The sequence below is a fragment of the Notamacropus eugenii genome, chromosome 7 (assembly GCF_028372415.1).
Source record: "Notamacropus eugenii isolate mMacEug1 chromosome 7, mMacEug1.pri_v2, whole genome shotgun sequence".
Classification (NCBI taxonomy): domain Eukaryota; kingdom Metazoa; phylum Chordata; class Mammalia; order Diprotodontia; family Macropodidae; genus Notamacropus; species Notamacropus eugenii.
Window position 1 is genome coordinate 141,787,969 of NC_092878.1, and position 16,303 is coordinate 141,804,271.

At 41.0% G+C, this 16,303-nt stretch overlaps 2 protein-coding genes and 1 pseudogene across 2 annotated transcripts in view; 1 reads left to right on the plus strand and 2 right to left on the minus strand.

Moving 5' to 3' along the window:
* PKD2 (polycystin 2, transient receptor potential cation channel) overlaps positions 1-16,303 on the minus strand; it is a 55,948-nt gene that overhangs the window by 7,431 nt on the left and 32,214 nt on the right. The window contains exons 6-10 of the mRNA XM_072622340.1: positions 15,611-15,839; positions 13,213-13,380; positions 7,987-8,168; positions 6,677-6,797; positions 213-311 (exon numbers count right to left, since the gene is read on the minus strand). Coding sequence (XP_072478441.1) covers positions 213-311; positions 6,677-6,797; positions 7,987-8,168; positions 13,213-13,380; positions 15,611-15,839 — 799 coding nt within the window. The remainder of the gene's footprint in view (positions 1-212; positions 312-6,676; positions 6,798-7,986; positions 8,169-13,212; positions 13,381-15,610; positions 15,840-16,303) is intronic.
* Positions 1,983-3,132, plus strand: LOC140513052 (NSFL1 cofactor p47 pseudogene; annotated as a pseudogene).
* Positions 10,534-11,075, minus strand: LOC140513054 (protein yippee-like 3). The gene has a single exon (XM_072622349.1). It carries the CDS (start codon positions 10,975-10,977, stop codon positions 10,624-10,626), a length of 354 nt encoding a protein of 117 aa, XP_072478450.1. The 5' UTR covers positions 10,978-11,075; the 3' UTR covers positions 10,534-10,623.

Below are 16,303 nucleotides of genomic sequence, written 5' to 3' on the forward strand. Positions count from 1 at the left end.
TAAAACGTGTTTAAAATTTCCAATCAGTGCTTCCAAAGTCTGTCCTCCCAATAAGGTCATATGGAAACTACAGAAAAATGGTTACATAGTTTTTACTCAAAGACTCTCCAATGATCAAACAATTTAAATGAAAAACTTTTTAAATTTTTATAAATGTCTTTTTATTGAGGAATCCAGTCAACCATGAAGCAGTTTTCTGAATAAATTACTACCTTTCTGATGAGATCTGACAGTTCCATTTCAGTCTTCTGCTGAGCCATATCAGACTTCACTTCAGAGTAGGTGTCATTGATGATGGCCAAAAACATATTCTGTTTAAAAAAAAAGAAAAAACAAAGGAAGATGTATCTTAGAGACCATTTTCAAAAAATAATCAGAAAACCCCCATGGGCCTTTTTGTCTCTCTGCTGTAATCTTGCAAATATCTGAGAAGTTTCTGATAGTTTTAGTAAAAGATGCTGCAAAACATTTCCAACTCATCAGCCAAACAACAGGCATTCAGAAGCACCTACTAAGTGGTAAGGTGCTAGGCCTCCAGACACCAAGGGACAATTCCTACTTTTAAGAAGTTTTGTTTGTTTGTTTTTAACTAGGAGAGAGAGAATTCCATATGGTCACAGCAGCACAAATTCTGATGAACTGTTCATAAAAAGTACAGATAAGAGTACCTGCAGAACACATACAAAACAAATCCGAGACACACCACAGGATTCTCGGATCATCCTATCTAGCCTCTCTCCAGATCTCCAGTCTTGCATCTCCAACTGTCTACCAGACATCTTGAACGGGATGTCCCCTAGATCAAACATGCCTCTTCTTCTAATTTTGCTGTTATTGTCAAGGACACCACTCAGCCACCCATGTGTGAGCAGTGAATTAAACCCAGATCTTGCTGACATCAAGACCAATATTCTTCAATGGCACATCTCTCTTTTAAATAAAGCTGAAGAACAAGACTTTCTGAACAGATATCATAAAGTAAAATATGGCATTCTGTTTTTCCAGACTACTGTTACAGTGCCTTCAGTTAGCCTCTTGATTTTTCTTAGAAAATGCTTTGTATTTATTACTTAAGTCTGCATTTTTAATAACTAATAAAGATGTGGAATACTTTAGCATCAGGACTATGCAGGGTATTTACTGGTTCAAAGAATTATGGCTGAATTTGATCAAAACAACAGGATTATAACAAAGCCTTTGCTAATGGTTGGGATTTCCAGTGTTCTTGTATGTTGTAAATATGTACATGTTCTTTTTTCTCCTAAGTGAAGTTTTTTTTAATTGATTTAATCATAAATATGTTAGGAAGGAGTAATACTTTTCAGATTAATAACAGTAATAAAAGATCGTGTTATATCATGTTCAAATGGTTAACCAAGTAGTTCACTTACAACCTTATGAGATATTAGTAGCATATTTTTATGTCAGGAAACAGAGACTAAAAAAAAATAGTGATGTGCTTGTGGTCATCCAGGTAGAAAGTGACAGAGGTTCGGAGCAAGGAGACCTGAGTTCAAATCCCACCTCTGATATATACTGGCTATGGGGCTGTTTAACTTCTGTCCTAGGTAATTAAGACTCTAAGTGGTAGAGTCAGTTTTCTGAGCTTTTCATTAATTCTAGCAGCTTCCTGGTTTGTCTTTCATAATCTGTCTTGACTACAGGCATATCGATGCCACATAAGTGAAAAATTGGGGCAACATTCTTTAAAAAAAAAAAATCTGACTTTTCCTTTGCAAGCTGCAGGGTTGAGAAAGACAGTTGCCTTCTTCACTTGGGTACTGGAAAGAATGAGATGATTTCCAGATAACTGGTTTTCTTCACAGACTACTCTCCTTAGTAAGTTATCAAAATGTTTTCTGTATATGATTAGGGTTTTCTATTCCTACACCTGCATTGCCATAGTAACCAGGGCTTTATCAATCTACTGTGAGAACTTAGAGCCTTGTGGCTATATTTATTAAAAAAATTCCGGGGGCAAGATGGCAGAGTAGCAGGAGGCGCTGAGGGAGTTTGTGGCGGTGACTGGGGCCAAGGAGGACCGGGCCCTCTTCTTCCTCAAGTCAGCCGGATGGGACCTGCAGATTGCCCTGGCCAGCTTTTATGAGGATGGAGGTGATGAAGACCTTGTTTCACTTTCCCAACCAGCACCCAGTTCAGTGTCCAGAGGCACAGCTCCCAGTGACAACAGGGTGACATCATTCAGAGACCTTGTTCATACCCAAGAAAATGATGAAGATGATGAAGAGGGTCAAAGGTTTTACGCCGGATGCTCAAAGAGAAGTGGACAACAGATTGTTGGTCCTCCAAGAAAGAAAAGCCCCAATGAGTTGGTAGAAGATCTCTTCAAAGGTGCCAAGGAACATGGAGCAGTGGCTGTTGATCGAATGGCCAAGAGTCCTGGCAAGAGTAGCAAGCCAAAACCATTTGCAGGGGGTGGATACTGTCTTGGGGCAGCCCCAGAGGAGGAGTCTGTCTATGTAGCAGGAGAAAGACAACAATTTTCTGGCCAAGATGTGCATATAGCATTGAAGCTCTGGAAGAGTGGATTCAGCCTGGACAGTGGTGAGCTGAGAAGCTACCAAGACCCATCTAATGCCCAGTTTCTGGAGTCTATCCACGGAGGTGAAGTACCTACAGAGCTACGGAGGTTATCACGTGGGGGGCAGGTCAACTTGGACATGGAGGACCATTGAGATAAGGACTTTGTAAAGCCCAAGGGAACCTTCAAAGCATTCACTGGCAAAGGTCAAAAACTGGGCAGCACTACCCCCCAGGTACTGAACACAAGCTCTCCAGCCCAGCAGGCAGAAAATGAAGCCAAAGCCAGTACCTCCATCACGATTGGTGAGTCAGAGCCCACGACCAACATCCAAATCAGGCTCGCTGATGGAGAGACTGGTACAGAAGTTTAACCACCGTCACAGGATCAGTGATATCCGGCTTTTCATTGTCGATGCCCAGCCAGCAATGGCAGCCATGACCTTTGTTCTTATGACCACCTTTTCCAACAAAGAACTGGCTGATGAGAGCCAGACCTTGAAGAAGGCCAACCTGCTCAACGTTGTCATTGTCCAGCATTTAATATAACACCTGCCCTCTCCCCCATACCCCTACACACACTCTCTCTTTTTCCTCGTTTCTGTCCACAGCTGTCTGCTGCAGTCACTCTGCCCTATGTGCACACTGTGCAGTGCAGTGTCACATCTTCCCTTAGCTCTGGGTTCTTAGATATTGGTTGGACATTTTATTTTATCTTTAGTTGCATTTACTGCATTTTTGTGATGGTCAGTGAACTTTAAAAAAAATTTAATAAAAACAAACACAAATTTGAAAAAAAATAGCCTCTGTGTAATATTCAGAATTGTTTGGTGGTGTATATCTCTTAATTTTTGACTAGGATTTCTAAAATAGTGGAGGTGATTTTGAATGTCACCAATGGATCACATCATTAAAGTTCATCAGATTTCTCTTCCTCCTAATCTAATTATAGAATATATTCTAGGACAACTGTGTGTATAATGCCCCCAAAGTATATGGAGATCCTTTCAACTATTTTATTTTTAGGTGTCTAACAAATCTAATCTCTTATTCTAGTGAATATATCAAGTTTAAAAGAAGGAAAACAAAACCCTGAGCAGCTCTCTTTACAGTGATTCCATGTGATTTTATCTGTTTAGCTAAATAAGTATCATATTTTGAGATTTTAAAAATACTTATATATTAAAAAAACCCAACATTCTTGTGGGGTATTCAGAGTTGTTTGGTGTCATATGTCTCAATTCTAAAATAGTGTGTTTGTGTGTGGGGGGGATGGGGAGGGCAGGGTAGATTGTTACCAACGGATCACCAATGGATCTATAACTTTCCAGAGGAAGTTTCCAATTTGGGGAGTTCCCTGCACCAATGACAGACCTCTCTTTTTCTTATCCCATAGTTCAAGAAACTGAAATGCAAAGGGCTAACTTGCCCCAGCCATACTGTACAGCAACTAGCAGTAACTGACGTGTGATTCTTAGTCCAATACTGCAGTCCTCCTGGGTTTCTCTCTTCTGAGCCTTGCCTGTGCCTCTAAATTACCCCTGCGAGGGTGTCCGCTGTTAATTTAAGGTTTCAGGCAGAGCCCTTTATGGCCATTTTAGGAGGACAGTCTGCAAGATGGAAGGGTCACAGAGCAGAGTGCCTGTGGGAGTGCCTGCTTTCTCCCAACCTTCATTCCATTCCCACGATTGTTAGGAGCCTAAGAGGAGAGATGCTGAGGTGTCTCCACTTGGGCTTCTGAATCTGTTGTCTGGGCCAGTTAAGGACGATGGGAAATAATTTAGGGATGGTCACTACTCTTCCTTTCCTCATTTCTATACCTCTAATGGGCTTTCTGAAAGAGGGTCCTGCATTATTAGGCTATCTTCCTAAGGCAACTCTTTCTTAAGGTCAAAGAAGTATTTTCCTTCTTTTTCTTATCATATGCAGTAAAAAACAAATGAATTTAGGACCCTAAACAGAGGATTCATTAAGTCTCTTATCACCAATCTAACAAAACAAATATCTAATTGGATTAAAAAATAAGTTTAGACTCTGTAAGGCATTACCTACTAAATAATGGCAGATTTTAAAGGAAGATTCTAGAATGATATACTATAGCATATGCATAGTAATATAATATATGCATATTATCTGCTGGCCACTAAAATTCTCACTTTGTAGATGGGAAAACCTAACGGAACTCAAGCGCTTGATCTAGGGTTAATTGGTGCAGCCCCTGCTCCCCTTAGCTGGGGACAAGAATGAACCATCTGGGTTCCACTTTCCTTTCTCAGGAACAACCATTCTCATCTTAGCAATTTGTTCTAGGTATTCCTCCTGTTAACACCACTTTTTTTTTTTTTTACTATATTCGACTTACTATATTTCTATTACTAATTAAAAGTAAATATTGTTAGACAGTAGTGCCAATCTTTTCTTGTCTCCTTGCATCATCTGTAAGAGCCCCCAGAAGCCCTCTCATCCAATGCCTTCATTATGGTTAAGTGACTTGCTTGGGATCCAGTCTCTTCCCCATTTACTGCCCTTCGCACATCTGACCACCCAACTGGTTGCTCTTTCATCTCTGCCTTTGTAGGGACCATCCTCCATGTCTGGAGTGCTCTCCTCCAGCTCCACACCATTCACTCCTTACAAGGCTCAGCTCCAAAGCCATCTTCCACAGGACACCTTCCCAGTCTCCTCACCACGTGAGCCTTCATTCTGCTCTGCGTGTATCCCATGTGCACTGATTTATTTACATTTTTTCTTCTAATTAGTCTCCTTAAGAGCAAGAATGGTTTTTGTGTTTTGGCTTTTTTTGCATTCCACAGTGTATGGCACCTTGTAAGCACTAGTAAACACTTGTTGATGGAGTAAGGGTCAGAGGTGGGAATTAAAGCCAGCTTTCCTGACTCCAGCTCCAATCTATTTATTCCATCATACGCCCTCTTATCACACCCTACCTGACTTTGTTTTTTATTTTTGTCTGTGATAGGAAGATGCTTAAAATATGCCATATACACAGAGCAAGATCCCAAAGTGGAGTATAAAAGAAAGGATTGGTAATTTGGGAGACACCTGATCTCTTCAAACGTCAGTTACACTAAATTAAACTCATCATCAATAACTGACACCAAAAATAATGCCATCCTAAAGAAAATAAGAGTAATCCAACACAGAAAACAAAAGTTAGATTTGGAGTTAGAGAACCTAGGTTTTAATCTTAGCTTTATAACTTATTACCCTTTGTGACTAAAGTAAATAACTTCCCTCCCTGGGACTCATTTTCCCCACTTATAAAATTAAGAGGATGGTCTAAATGACCTTTCTTGCTGTAAATCGACATGCCTGTGACCCGAGGGACCTATAACTAGACTCTGATGGTGATGAACATGATTGACTTTAAAGATGTGCTGCAGAGGAAAGAATGCCAGACTGATGTGCCACCGACTGTCTGTGTGACCTCAGCGAGTCACTTAAACTGAGGAGAGTTGGATTAGATGACCTGGATGATCCGTTACACAGACAGACATACACACACATACACACATCACATATATACATGTGCATGTATATGCATATATGTATATGTAAAATCATCCTAGAAAATAAGTAAGAAAGTACTAAAATTTTCAGTACAATAAATCCCAGCAATTTTGGTTGCAGAAAAAAAGTTGAGAAAATGAATTTCCCATTTATCTTTTGCAGAAGTAGAGGACTATGGGAATGGAATATTGCTTACTATGTCAGAAAAGAACGTAAAAAAGCAATTCAGCAAAACTAATAAATCAGTCTTATTTTCTATAGCAAATTGGAGAATGCTCAAATACCACATGTGAAGCTATGGATGGTCTACTGGTTACAACTCATCCTCGTCTCTGATGAGGTGAAAACCCCCAAAGAGCAAACAGCCACAGAGGGTAGGGATATGATGCATCTGCACACATTGAAGACCAGTCCTCACCACTTTCCTCTTTGCATCCATTTCAACAATAGCACAGTATCTTTGGAATCTTCCTCAAGACTGTGGCTATTAAAGGACTGGATTTATACTAGCAGGATCTCAAAAGTAAAGAACAAGGGGAAAGAAAGGCAGGGATTGGAAAGCAAATAAAAGCACAAGGCACTTCAGCATAAACAGAAATGTACATACCAAAAGAATGAAGAACGTGAAGAACACAAAGGTCGTGAAATAAATGGGTCCCAAAACTCGATTAGCTTCTTCAAGTTCTGTGAAGTTGAAATCTCCCAAAATGATACGGAACTGAGTGAAGCTACAAAAACAAAACACACGTCTGCCAGTTGATTTAACATTTTTGAGTTATGATTTCACAGTGTCGGACCTTATCAGCAACACCAGCAACTGCCAAACAGCAGAAGTAACACATATTTTGTCAGCTTCGAGAATCATTAAGCACTTTGAGAGGAACTGCACCATTTATACCAACTGATTTCTAGAAATAGAAATGTCTGTAACTTTATAGTTGGACAGTGAAGGAGGAAACTGCACAGATAAAGTAGACTACAAAGTGACATATCCTACAAGTTCAGAGGATACCTTTGTCAATTCTGGTAATCACAAAAACCAGGGTAGATTCCAACAGAAAATCTGCTTAAAACTGAACTAGAAAAAGGTTATTAAAGGCTCTCACCACATGCGAAGTGCCCAAACATCTCTTCTCAGCACCCCAAGTGCGGGTCTATGGAGCTGCGATGGAACTGAAGATGTGTTCAATGCTGGCAGTGTGGATCTTAATGAAACCTAACCAGTCCTTCATCTTATCAGACAACAGCATTCATAGGTTGCCCCGTTACGGGCAAGAAACTTGCCTACTCTCTTCCCATTTCCTAATTACTCCATGTGGGTTATCCTCTCTCCAGAGCATGATGTTTCCAACAGATACTTGTTTTTTGTTTGTTTGTTTTTTGGGTGGGGGGAGGGAGAGAGAAGAAACTTATGTGGGAAATTCTAAGACTCAAAATACCATCTGAATGCTCTTTTGAAAAATAAGGCTCACAGAGTTTTATTCACAAAATTATTTGAAAATAAAAGGTAAAGCTACAACTTTCAATGCAAACAAAGAACTGAACTCACAGTTCTATAATGGCTAACGTTTACATTTTGGTGCTGAAAAGTCCTGAGGGTTAAGACTATTTTAGTAGAGAGGGTTTATGGAATTAAAAGCTAAATTTCATTGAGCAACTGGTGGAATGGACTGAATGTAAACACCTAAAGGCTAGCAACCCTCGTAAAAAAGGTTATTAACATAAATACCAACCTTCTGGGAACAATGACCATCTTTCTAATGCTACTCTAATACTTCTGTGAAAGTCAGTTACCTTATTACTTAAAATTAAAAAACTTTTTTTGGTCATCAAGGAATGGTCAAATACTTTCACAGAGTCCCCAGCACACAGAGATCATGGCCATGCAGCCCTTCTGAAAACTGTACATGTACTTACATACACTCCTGGAAAGTGCTGAAGTCATCCACCTGGGTGCCAAAGACAAGGTAGGCCAACTGAGCATAGGCAAGAAAAATAATCAAAAACATAATTGCAAAGCCAACAAGGTCCTTGGCACAGCGAGACATGGTGGTGGACAGCTGGCTCATGGTTCTGTTAAAGTTGATGAATTTAAAAAGCTGTAAAAGAAACATGAATTGGATCTAAGAATTCTACCAAGTATCAACTTTCTTATGACTATAACCAGGCTTTATTAAACTTCATTTCAAGTGAAAAAGTGCTCCCCTCACAAAGGTTAGGAAACATAAAGAACCTGCTCCTCTCTTCCCTCTCCACCCCCAAATAACCAGCCAAGTGCTTAGTAAGCACCAATCATGTACTCAGAGTAGTGCTAAGAGATCTGGGGGACAAAGGGAGCAAACTCCTAATCTGGGGCTAAGCCACCTCCACTGGTAAATGGCAGATACAATGAGCCCATTATACAGCTGGCCCCAAGTATGAGGACCAGACGATTATATCCACCTTGCTGCTGCCCTGCCTCTCACCATCTGAAATCGTACCTCCAGGCTAGATTCCAGAACGGATCACCCATCTCATCCATATCCAGAAATTGAGGGAGTTTATGCCCTCATCTTTGAAACTCCCTGTGTAGTGGTCTTGACTGAGTGACCAAGGGCAAACTCAGCTAGCCCACTGCCTCCTTGACTACATACACTTTATCTTATACACCTCTATTATGCAACACTTTCCTTTTCTTCCCCAGTATAGTTTCCTATCCCTCCCATTTTTGCCTCTTCTTAGAACCATTAGAACAGAACTAAACCATCTAAAGACCTTCATTCATTTGTTTTCTCTATGACCTTTAAAGATAGTAGGGTTCTGAAAAGACAGTTGTATCTTATACCCCTATTAACATGAAACAAATATTAATTCCCACATATTCCCTTTCAATTAAACAAATATAGATACATATGTTTCTTCGGAAGCTTGCATTCCCATTTCCAAATGTCTGATCAGCTCTGGCCTTTTCATCAGGAATCCTTGGAAATCCTCTATCCCGTTAAAGACACATTTCCCCTTTCCTTTTTAGCCTTGTTCCCAAAGATTATACTCAATTTTGCCAGATAAAGAATACTTGGTCATAAACATTTATCAGGATTCCCATGCCAAGACCACTCCTTTCTTTTTACTATTAGGAGACTCCCTGTTTTCCAGAGCTAAGGACCAGTAAGCAAGCTGTTACCCAAGCTTAGCATAACATCAATCCTTTGCGCTCACCCTTTGAATGATCTCTGCTGCAGCAAAATTCTAGCTTTGTTTCCTACCAGTTTGAACTTGATAGTCCCTGAAGTTGGACAAACACCTGCGGATACCACATCCCAATGATGAAGCCCTGCTATGAATCACACTTGCCTCATTACTACTGTAATCCTGTCATCATCACTACAGCTCACTGCATAGTCACTACTATCTATCTATCTATCTATCTATCTATCTATCTATCTATCTATCTATCTATCTATCCATCCATCCATCCATCCATCCATCCATCCATCCATCCATCCATCCATCCATCTATCTATCATCTCCCTATCTATCTCAAGACTCAGCCTTACTGCAATGAGTCTCCTTGGTATTAGAGCAAATGTGTGTCTACTTTCCCTCTTCCAGTGGAATAAAGAAAGCCTGTTGCTCATGACCCCTGTAAGCTTTTTGGTATTTTATTTTTTAAGAGTTAACAGTTGGTATATAACGTCTGGGATCTATTCGGTATTTTCAGAGTTAACAGCAGTTGTATAATTTCTATGGTTCTTTGGTAACTTATTTTGTTTGTCAGCGAGCAATGGGGGTATTACTTCTGTGAGCTCTTTGGAATTTTATTTTTCAGCATTCAAGGCAGTTGCATGACTTCTGTGAGTCTTTGGTCATTTATTTTCAGAGCTGACACATTTATCCCTTGTCTTTGGAAATATTTACATCCCAAGGTCTCCTCTTCTTTATTGTAGTTGCTAAATCTTGTGTAATCCTTCCCGTGACTCCTTGGTATTTGAACTCTTTGTTGGCTATCTGTAGTATTTTTTTCTTTGACCCAGATGCTCTGGATTTTAGTTATGATGTTTCTATGAGTTTTCATATTTTTTTGAGTGGTATCTCCGGGAGTTTTACTTACAGTTGCTTCAGACCATGAAGGGGTAAGGAAATCAAGGGAAAAGAGTGGCACAGGCTTCAGGTATACAGGCAGGAGGACAAGGGATGCCATGGAGAGGAAGCCAGGGAGTTATGTACAACAAAGGGCATATCTACAGGTGAATCCAGGGGAGGGAGAGGGTTAAAAATGAGATCCAAACCAGCCAGATCATGGTGGGCAGCAGAACAGGGACATTTCTTCCCCTGCCCCCACAAAAATGTCACAGTGCATGCAACAAAATAATAAAATGTATGTACAAGGGCTAGGGGCCATCTCCCAACAAAGCCCTGAGGAGGGAGAACTTGCGGTTTCCCAGGGTCCCTGGAGAAGATGCAAGCAGTTGTTTCTCCCACCAGTGCCCCTCCTCCAGGAGCCTGGGGTGGGGGCAGCAGAATCATCTTATCAGGGAGAATCCTGGGGCTGAGGTTGGAGGTCAGAGGTCAGTCTCAGCCATTGTCCTTGATCGTGTGGTTGAGCTCAATGACGTACTTCCCCTCCTTGTATTTCTGACTACTCTCAAAGGCCTGTTCACATTTCCAGCCCAGGGTGGTCCTGCAGCTCTCACAGCGGATATCAGCCACCACATGGAGTCCAGGTAGTAGCACATGCTCTTCAGCTGGTCCACAACCCACGTTCACCACAGAGTTAAAGAGGTAGGCATGGCCCAGGCTTCCCTGGAAGGACTTGCAGATGAGGTCATCGTGGTTGCCCAGGTGTGCCTGACAGTGGGCACAGCTATATCTTCGGTGACAGTCATCCATATAGGCTTGGAAGGTTTTGGGCTTGGAGATCCAAACCATGGTGGGGGTTGGGGACAGCAGCCCCACCTGGGGAGGGGACCATGGTGAGCAAAGGGAGCCCAGAGCCTAGGTGCGCAGAGAGTTGGGGTCAGGTGGTGGGGTACTCCGGAGCTGGGATGCTGTTCCCCACAGTTTTCATTTTAAAGTGTCTTTCTGGAGATGACCAGGTGGATTCTACTTCCACTTTGCCCTCTGTTTCTTAGGGTTCTGGGTAATTTTCATTTATATTTAACTGAAATATGATATCCAGATTTTTTTCTGATCAGTCTTTAGATACTCTGACAATTCTTTTGCAAAGTCTTTGCAAACCTTAAAGGACGATAGAAGTGCTTAGAATGGTTATTATTCTCTCCTTGATCTGTTTTCAGGTCAATTGTTTTTTGGAACTGTATGTCTTGGATTTTCTTCTTTATTTTTGTTCTTTCTAAGCTTTTGGTTTTGCTTAAATGTTTCTTGTTGTGCTGCTGCATTGCTGTTTTCTGTCTGGCCCATTTTAATATCTGGAGCCCGAGTCAGGTTTTCTACCATCTGCCATTTTTCCCTTGGTTTTCTTTCCTGCTTAGCTTTTCTGTTCTGTATCTCTTCCTTCCTTCAGTTCTTCTTGCTAGAGGACTTGTTAAAGTACCACTATCCTTTTCAGGGTTTACCCTTTGGTTGTCTTTCAAATCAATGTTTTTCCTTATGGTGTTCAGAGTTTTCCATGGTTTGCTCTGGGGGGGATCTTCACTTGGGTCAAATTCCACAACTGAATGAGGTGGGCAGGATAGTGGGCTGGACAAAGCCTTTCCTTCCAGGGACTTTGGGGCTATTCTGGTCCCCACCAAGGCTGTTCTGGAGCTCCAGCCCCTCTCAGTTTTTAGCTATACTTGGGGTTCTTCCTTCCCGCTGCTGCACTTAGGGGCCCTGTTATAGTATCAGGCTGGATTTTGCCCAGGACCTTTCTCCCACATCTGGACTTGGGCCACTGGTGCTGCTTGACCCTGCTTTATATACACCAAGGCTGGTCTCTTTGCTACGCTAAGTCTGAATGTTTAGAATGGGTTCTGCCTGGCTCAGTCTGGGAGTGCTAGGTTGTACGTACCCTACATGCCCACAGGCTGGTATTTGGAGCTGGGCTCAGACAGTCAGCCATGGGTTTGGTCTGGTATCAGGGGCTTTTTGGTTCACTCAGGGTGTGCCACACACCCAGAACCCTCAAATGTGGCTCTCCTAAAGCTACAGCCTCAGGAAAGGTTTGGCTGGGGCTGGGTATTACTGAGCTCAGGCAGGGAGAGCTGGAACTCCCCTTTGCGTTTTGAGCCCCACCTCTGCAAGTCCGTGGGAATCCCCTTATAGATTCTGGGGTTTGGTGGGGGATTCTAGAGCCGATCTATTCTATCTCTTAGTGTGCATTCTAAGCCATGATGCAGCATTTCAGGGGGCTCTGGGATCCTCTGTATCCCACAATCTTCTTGGTATGCTAAGTGAGGCAGTCAGTACTCTATACAACACCCCCAAATTACCTGGTACTTATTGCACATGTACTTAGACACATGCTCTACACCCAAAGAGAGGTTAAAATCCTTGACTGGAGGTGCTATTTCTTTTTTCTCTTTGTTTCTCTGGTGCATGATGCATAGTAGTGAATCAATAAATACTTAACAATTGCCTGAAATGGGATAAAATGCTGGGTTCTGCAATCTGGAAGCCGAAATAGGAACCTGGGCTGTAAAAACCCACAGTAAATGACTTAACCTTTCTAGGCCTAAGGCTTCCCAACCATAAATTGAGGGTGGGGGGCATAGAGTGTGGAGGCTGCGCTAGAGATCGTCATAGGACCCTTTAAGCTCTATGTGGCATGTGTTCCAAATTAAATTTGGAATAAGATTCTGTAGAGTCTTGCTGGAAAGGAGATGCTTCTCAGGGAGCACTCCCATGCTCCCAGGGAGCACCACCTGCCCTCTGCCCCATCATCCTCACTTTTCAGCTCTGCAAGAATCAATCATTTTCTACTAGTCAAACTGGGCCCCATTCCAGTGATCAGTCAGCAGTCCAGAGCACTTGTATGTTTACTCTGGGCTGGGGCTGTAAAGACTTCCTCATATGGAACAAGAATCTACAAGCTTCACTTACTGACAAACACTAAATCCTGCAAGAATATATAGTAAATTTTAGTAAACTGACAATGAGATCAACTATATATCTGCTAATCGCACTGTTAACTTTACACCTTAGAATGTGAAACACGTGGATTACCTTAATCCAGACAAAGAAGACCATTACTGCTGTCACATTGTTGAACTGTATCTGCCAGTATGCTAGAGGCTCCAAGTTGGGGAAAGTATTTTGATCTTCGAGGTATTTCAGCAACAGTTCCACATTGGATTTCCTGTAGATGTCAATTCCTATAGCCACTACTGACAGCTAGGGGAAAGAAAGGCGATCAATATTTACAAATTCCATTGTCTTAAGACCATGAACTTTAAAAAATTATTGCCATCTTTTATTTTTCGAGCACCTCATCTGGCAATATATACCTCTCCATGCCCTTCCCCAGAGTCATGCCTTCCAACAAGGAATGAAGAAAGAAGAGGAAGAAAGCAATTCAGCTGAACATATCAATGGAGTTGGACAAAACGTGGGATGTTCTGCAACCACGGTGATCCGCCTTTGCAAAGGGAAGGAGGTATATTTTTCCTTTCTTCAAATGAGATCATATTTCTAGAGTATTTAGCACAGTGCCTAACACATAGTAGGCACTTAATGCTTGTTTCCTTCCCTCCCTTCCTATTTTCTTTAGGATCCAAATAAGTCATTATAATTCACACTGCTACATGGATACCACTCAATATAAGGTTTAGTCAGAAATCATGGGGGCTGCCCAAAACCAGTCAGTCAGCATATGTGTATGTGCATGTGTATGGGTATGTATATGTGTGTGTGTGTGTGTGTGTGTGTGTGTGTGTGTGTGTGTATTTAGGAAATAAAACCTAAAGAATAATAATCTTCAAATAGATAGCTCTAAAAATAAAAAACAATTTCTCAGATTTCTCCCTAATGGGCACACTGACCAAAATTCTAGGTCATTCGCATTATACAACTTTTAAAGTTGTACATGCTCTTCTCATTATAATATTATCTACCTACTTTGAGGAGGAGATGTGTGTGTGTATGTATATGTATATATGTATATGTATGTATGTATGCTTATATATGTATGTATGTGTATCTAAATAAACAGCATGCTTCAACATGTTACAGATCTCTGGTTTCATTAGTGTCAGTATCACATCCACAATGCAGATGACAACTCCTCCATCCATTAGGAGATGGTGTCTCTGAATCACTGTAACCAAATAAGTTATTACCCAGGAGTCAATCTGGTGATGAGCCTCTCCTAACTTATTCAAGCCCTGCAATCCCATCACCAGTTTCACAATCAAATCCTTTTCATATTAGAGACCCATTAGGGCTTATCCCATACTGCCCCAGACTTCAAGAGGCTGATCTTGCACATGATGAAGAGGCTCAGATAAAAAGAGGCTTATAGTTTTGATTTTGTACTGAAACTAAATTAATTACACAAATGAAATCGGTATGTGAACAACTTAAAGGAATTTCAAGTGGCAACACACTGCACGTGTGAGCAAGATACTGTAAGAGCAATGTATTATGGCTACTATCATTTCAGAATCCCTTCCCATCGTGGAGCCAAGTCTGGATAAGTAGATGATTCGCTACTTTTATAACTTATAGGAAAGAGAACTTAGCTCAGAAGAAATATTTGGCTTAGGCAAAATGAAAAAAATACACACACATACACTCATACACACATAGATTGTAGATATTATGTTATGGGACTAGAGAATCATCAAACTCTATATAAACTGAGAGGCAGATAGGCAGGAATCTAACGGGATCTAGAGTCGGAGGACCTGACTCCTGCCAGTTGCCACTCTGTTACTTTCATGTGGTCTTGGGCAAATCACTTCACCCAAAGAGGACTCAGTTTCCTTATCTGTACAACAGATCCATTTCAGCTCTAAATCCATTCTCCTATTAAATGTGAAGACTTGTAGATTCTCTACAAGAAGGTGCTAGGAAATCTTTTAACTGATATTTTAAAAACCATGAGTATTATTTACACAGTAGTAAGAATTCTGATCAATACAATGACCAACTATGACTCCACAGGACTGATGGTGAGGTATATTACATACACTGACAAAAGGACGGAAGGACCAAAGTATAGAACAAGGCATTCGTTTTGGGTCACAGAAAACATGTAGATTTATTTTGCTTTGCTATGTTTATTTCTATGCATTTTCTGTTTTATGAGGGGAAAAAGAGCTAGTGATAGAGTTGCCAAAGAAAACAAGAAAAAAGGGTCATTGAAGAAAATTTAAAATTAAAGGGAACTGAAGGGCCTTCAGAGGGAAACAGACAAGCAGGCAAGTTTTGAAGGTGACATGCTAAATTTATTATGTACTTTTTAAAAAGAAAAGCAAACTGTGCATAATATAATTTGTGGTTACAAATATAACCCTCCTTTTCTGCACTATTTTGCAAATAAATGTTGGTCTTTTTTTGGTGCTTATTGAATTCAGAATTAAAAGATAACTAAATTAGGTATATGGTTACTGCCTCAACCTACCGCAATAATCACGATGTCCAGACAGTTCCAAAAACTTTTGAAATAATGCAATTTGTGAATACGAATTTCCAAAATCTCTTCCACTATATAGTAAAGGATAAAGAAACAAAAGGTGATCTCACAGGCCGCCAGGAAGAAATCAAATGTTGAGATGTAGTGGATAAGCTTCACTGGCTGAAACCGCCAAGATGTTATCACGCCACCGGTAGCTGGGAACTCAACCAATAATCTATATTGCAGTAAAAGAAAAAGCCATAAATAAACATCTCCAGATGAAGATGGCAGTCTATTCTCATCCAGCACATATATGTACAGCATCATAAAAAGCAATGAGTTAGATTCCACAAACCACACCCAAAGCTGCCTTGTTCACTGCAAGGTCACCCTTGGGACGTTACTAACTTACCAATAAGTGCTTGGAATGCACTCCAGCCCCACGGAGGTGGGGTGGGGGGCACTTTTCAGAGCTTCACTCAAACACCACATCCAACAGGAGGTCTTTCCTGATTTCCTCCCAGCAGCTTCCCCTCCAAATTACTGTAGATTTATTCATGTTTATTTTGTACATATGTTCTGGCCTCCCAGATAAAACATAAAGTCCTTGAAGGAAAGGAATGGCTTAATTTTTGGTTTTGTCTCCCCTCTACCACCCAGTGCCTGATGCCTACTGAGAACTTAATGAAAACTTACTTC

Excerpts from the sequence above, each read along its gene's own strand:
- LOC140513054 (XM_072622349.1), bottom strand. The coding sequence starts at position 10,977 with ATGGTTTGGATCTCCAAGCCCAAAACCTTCCAAGCCTATATGGATGAC.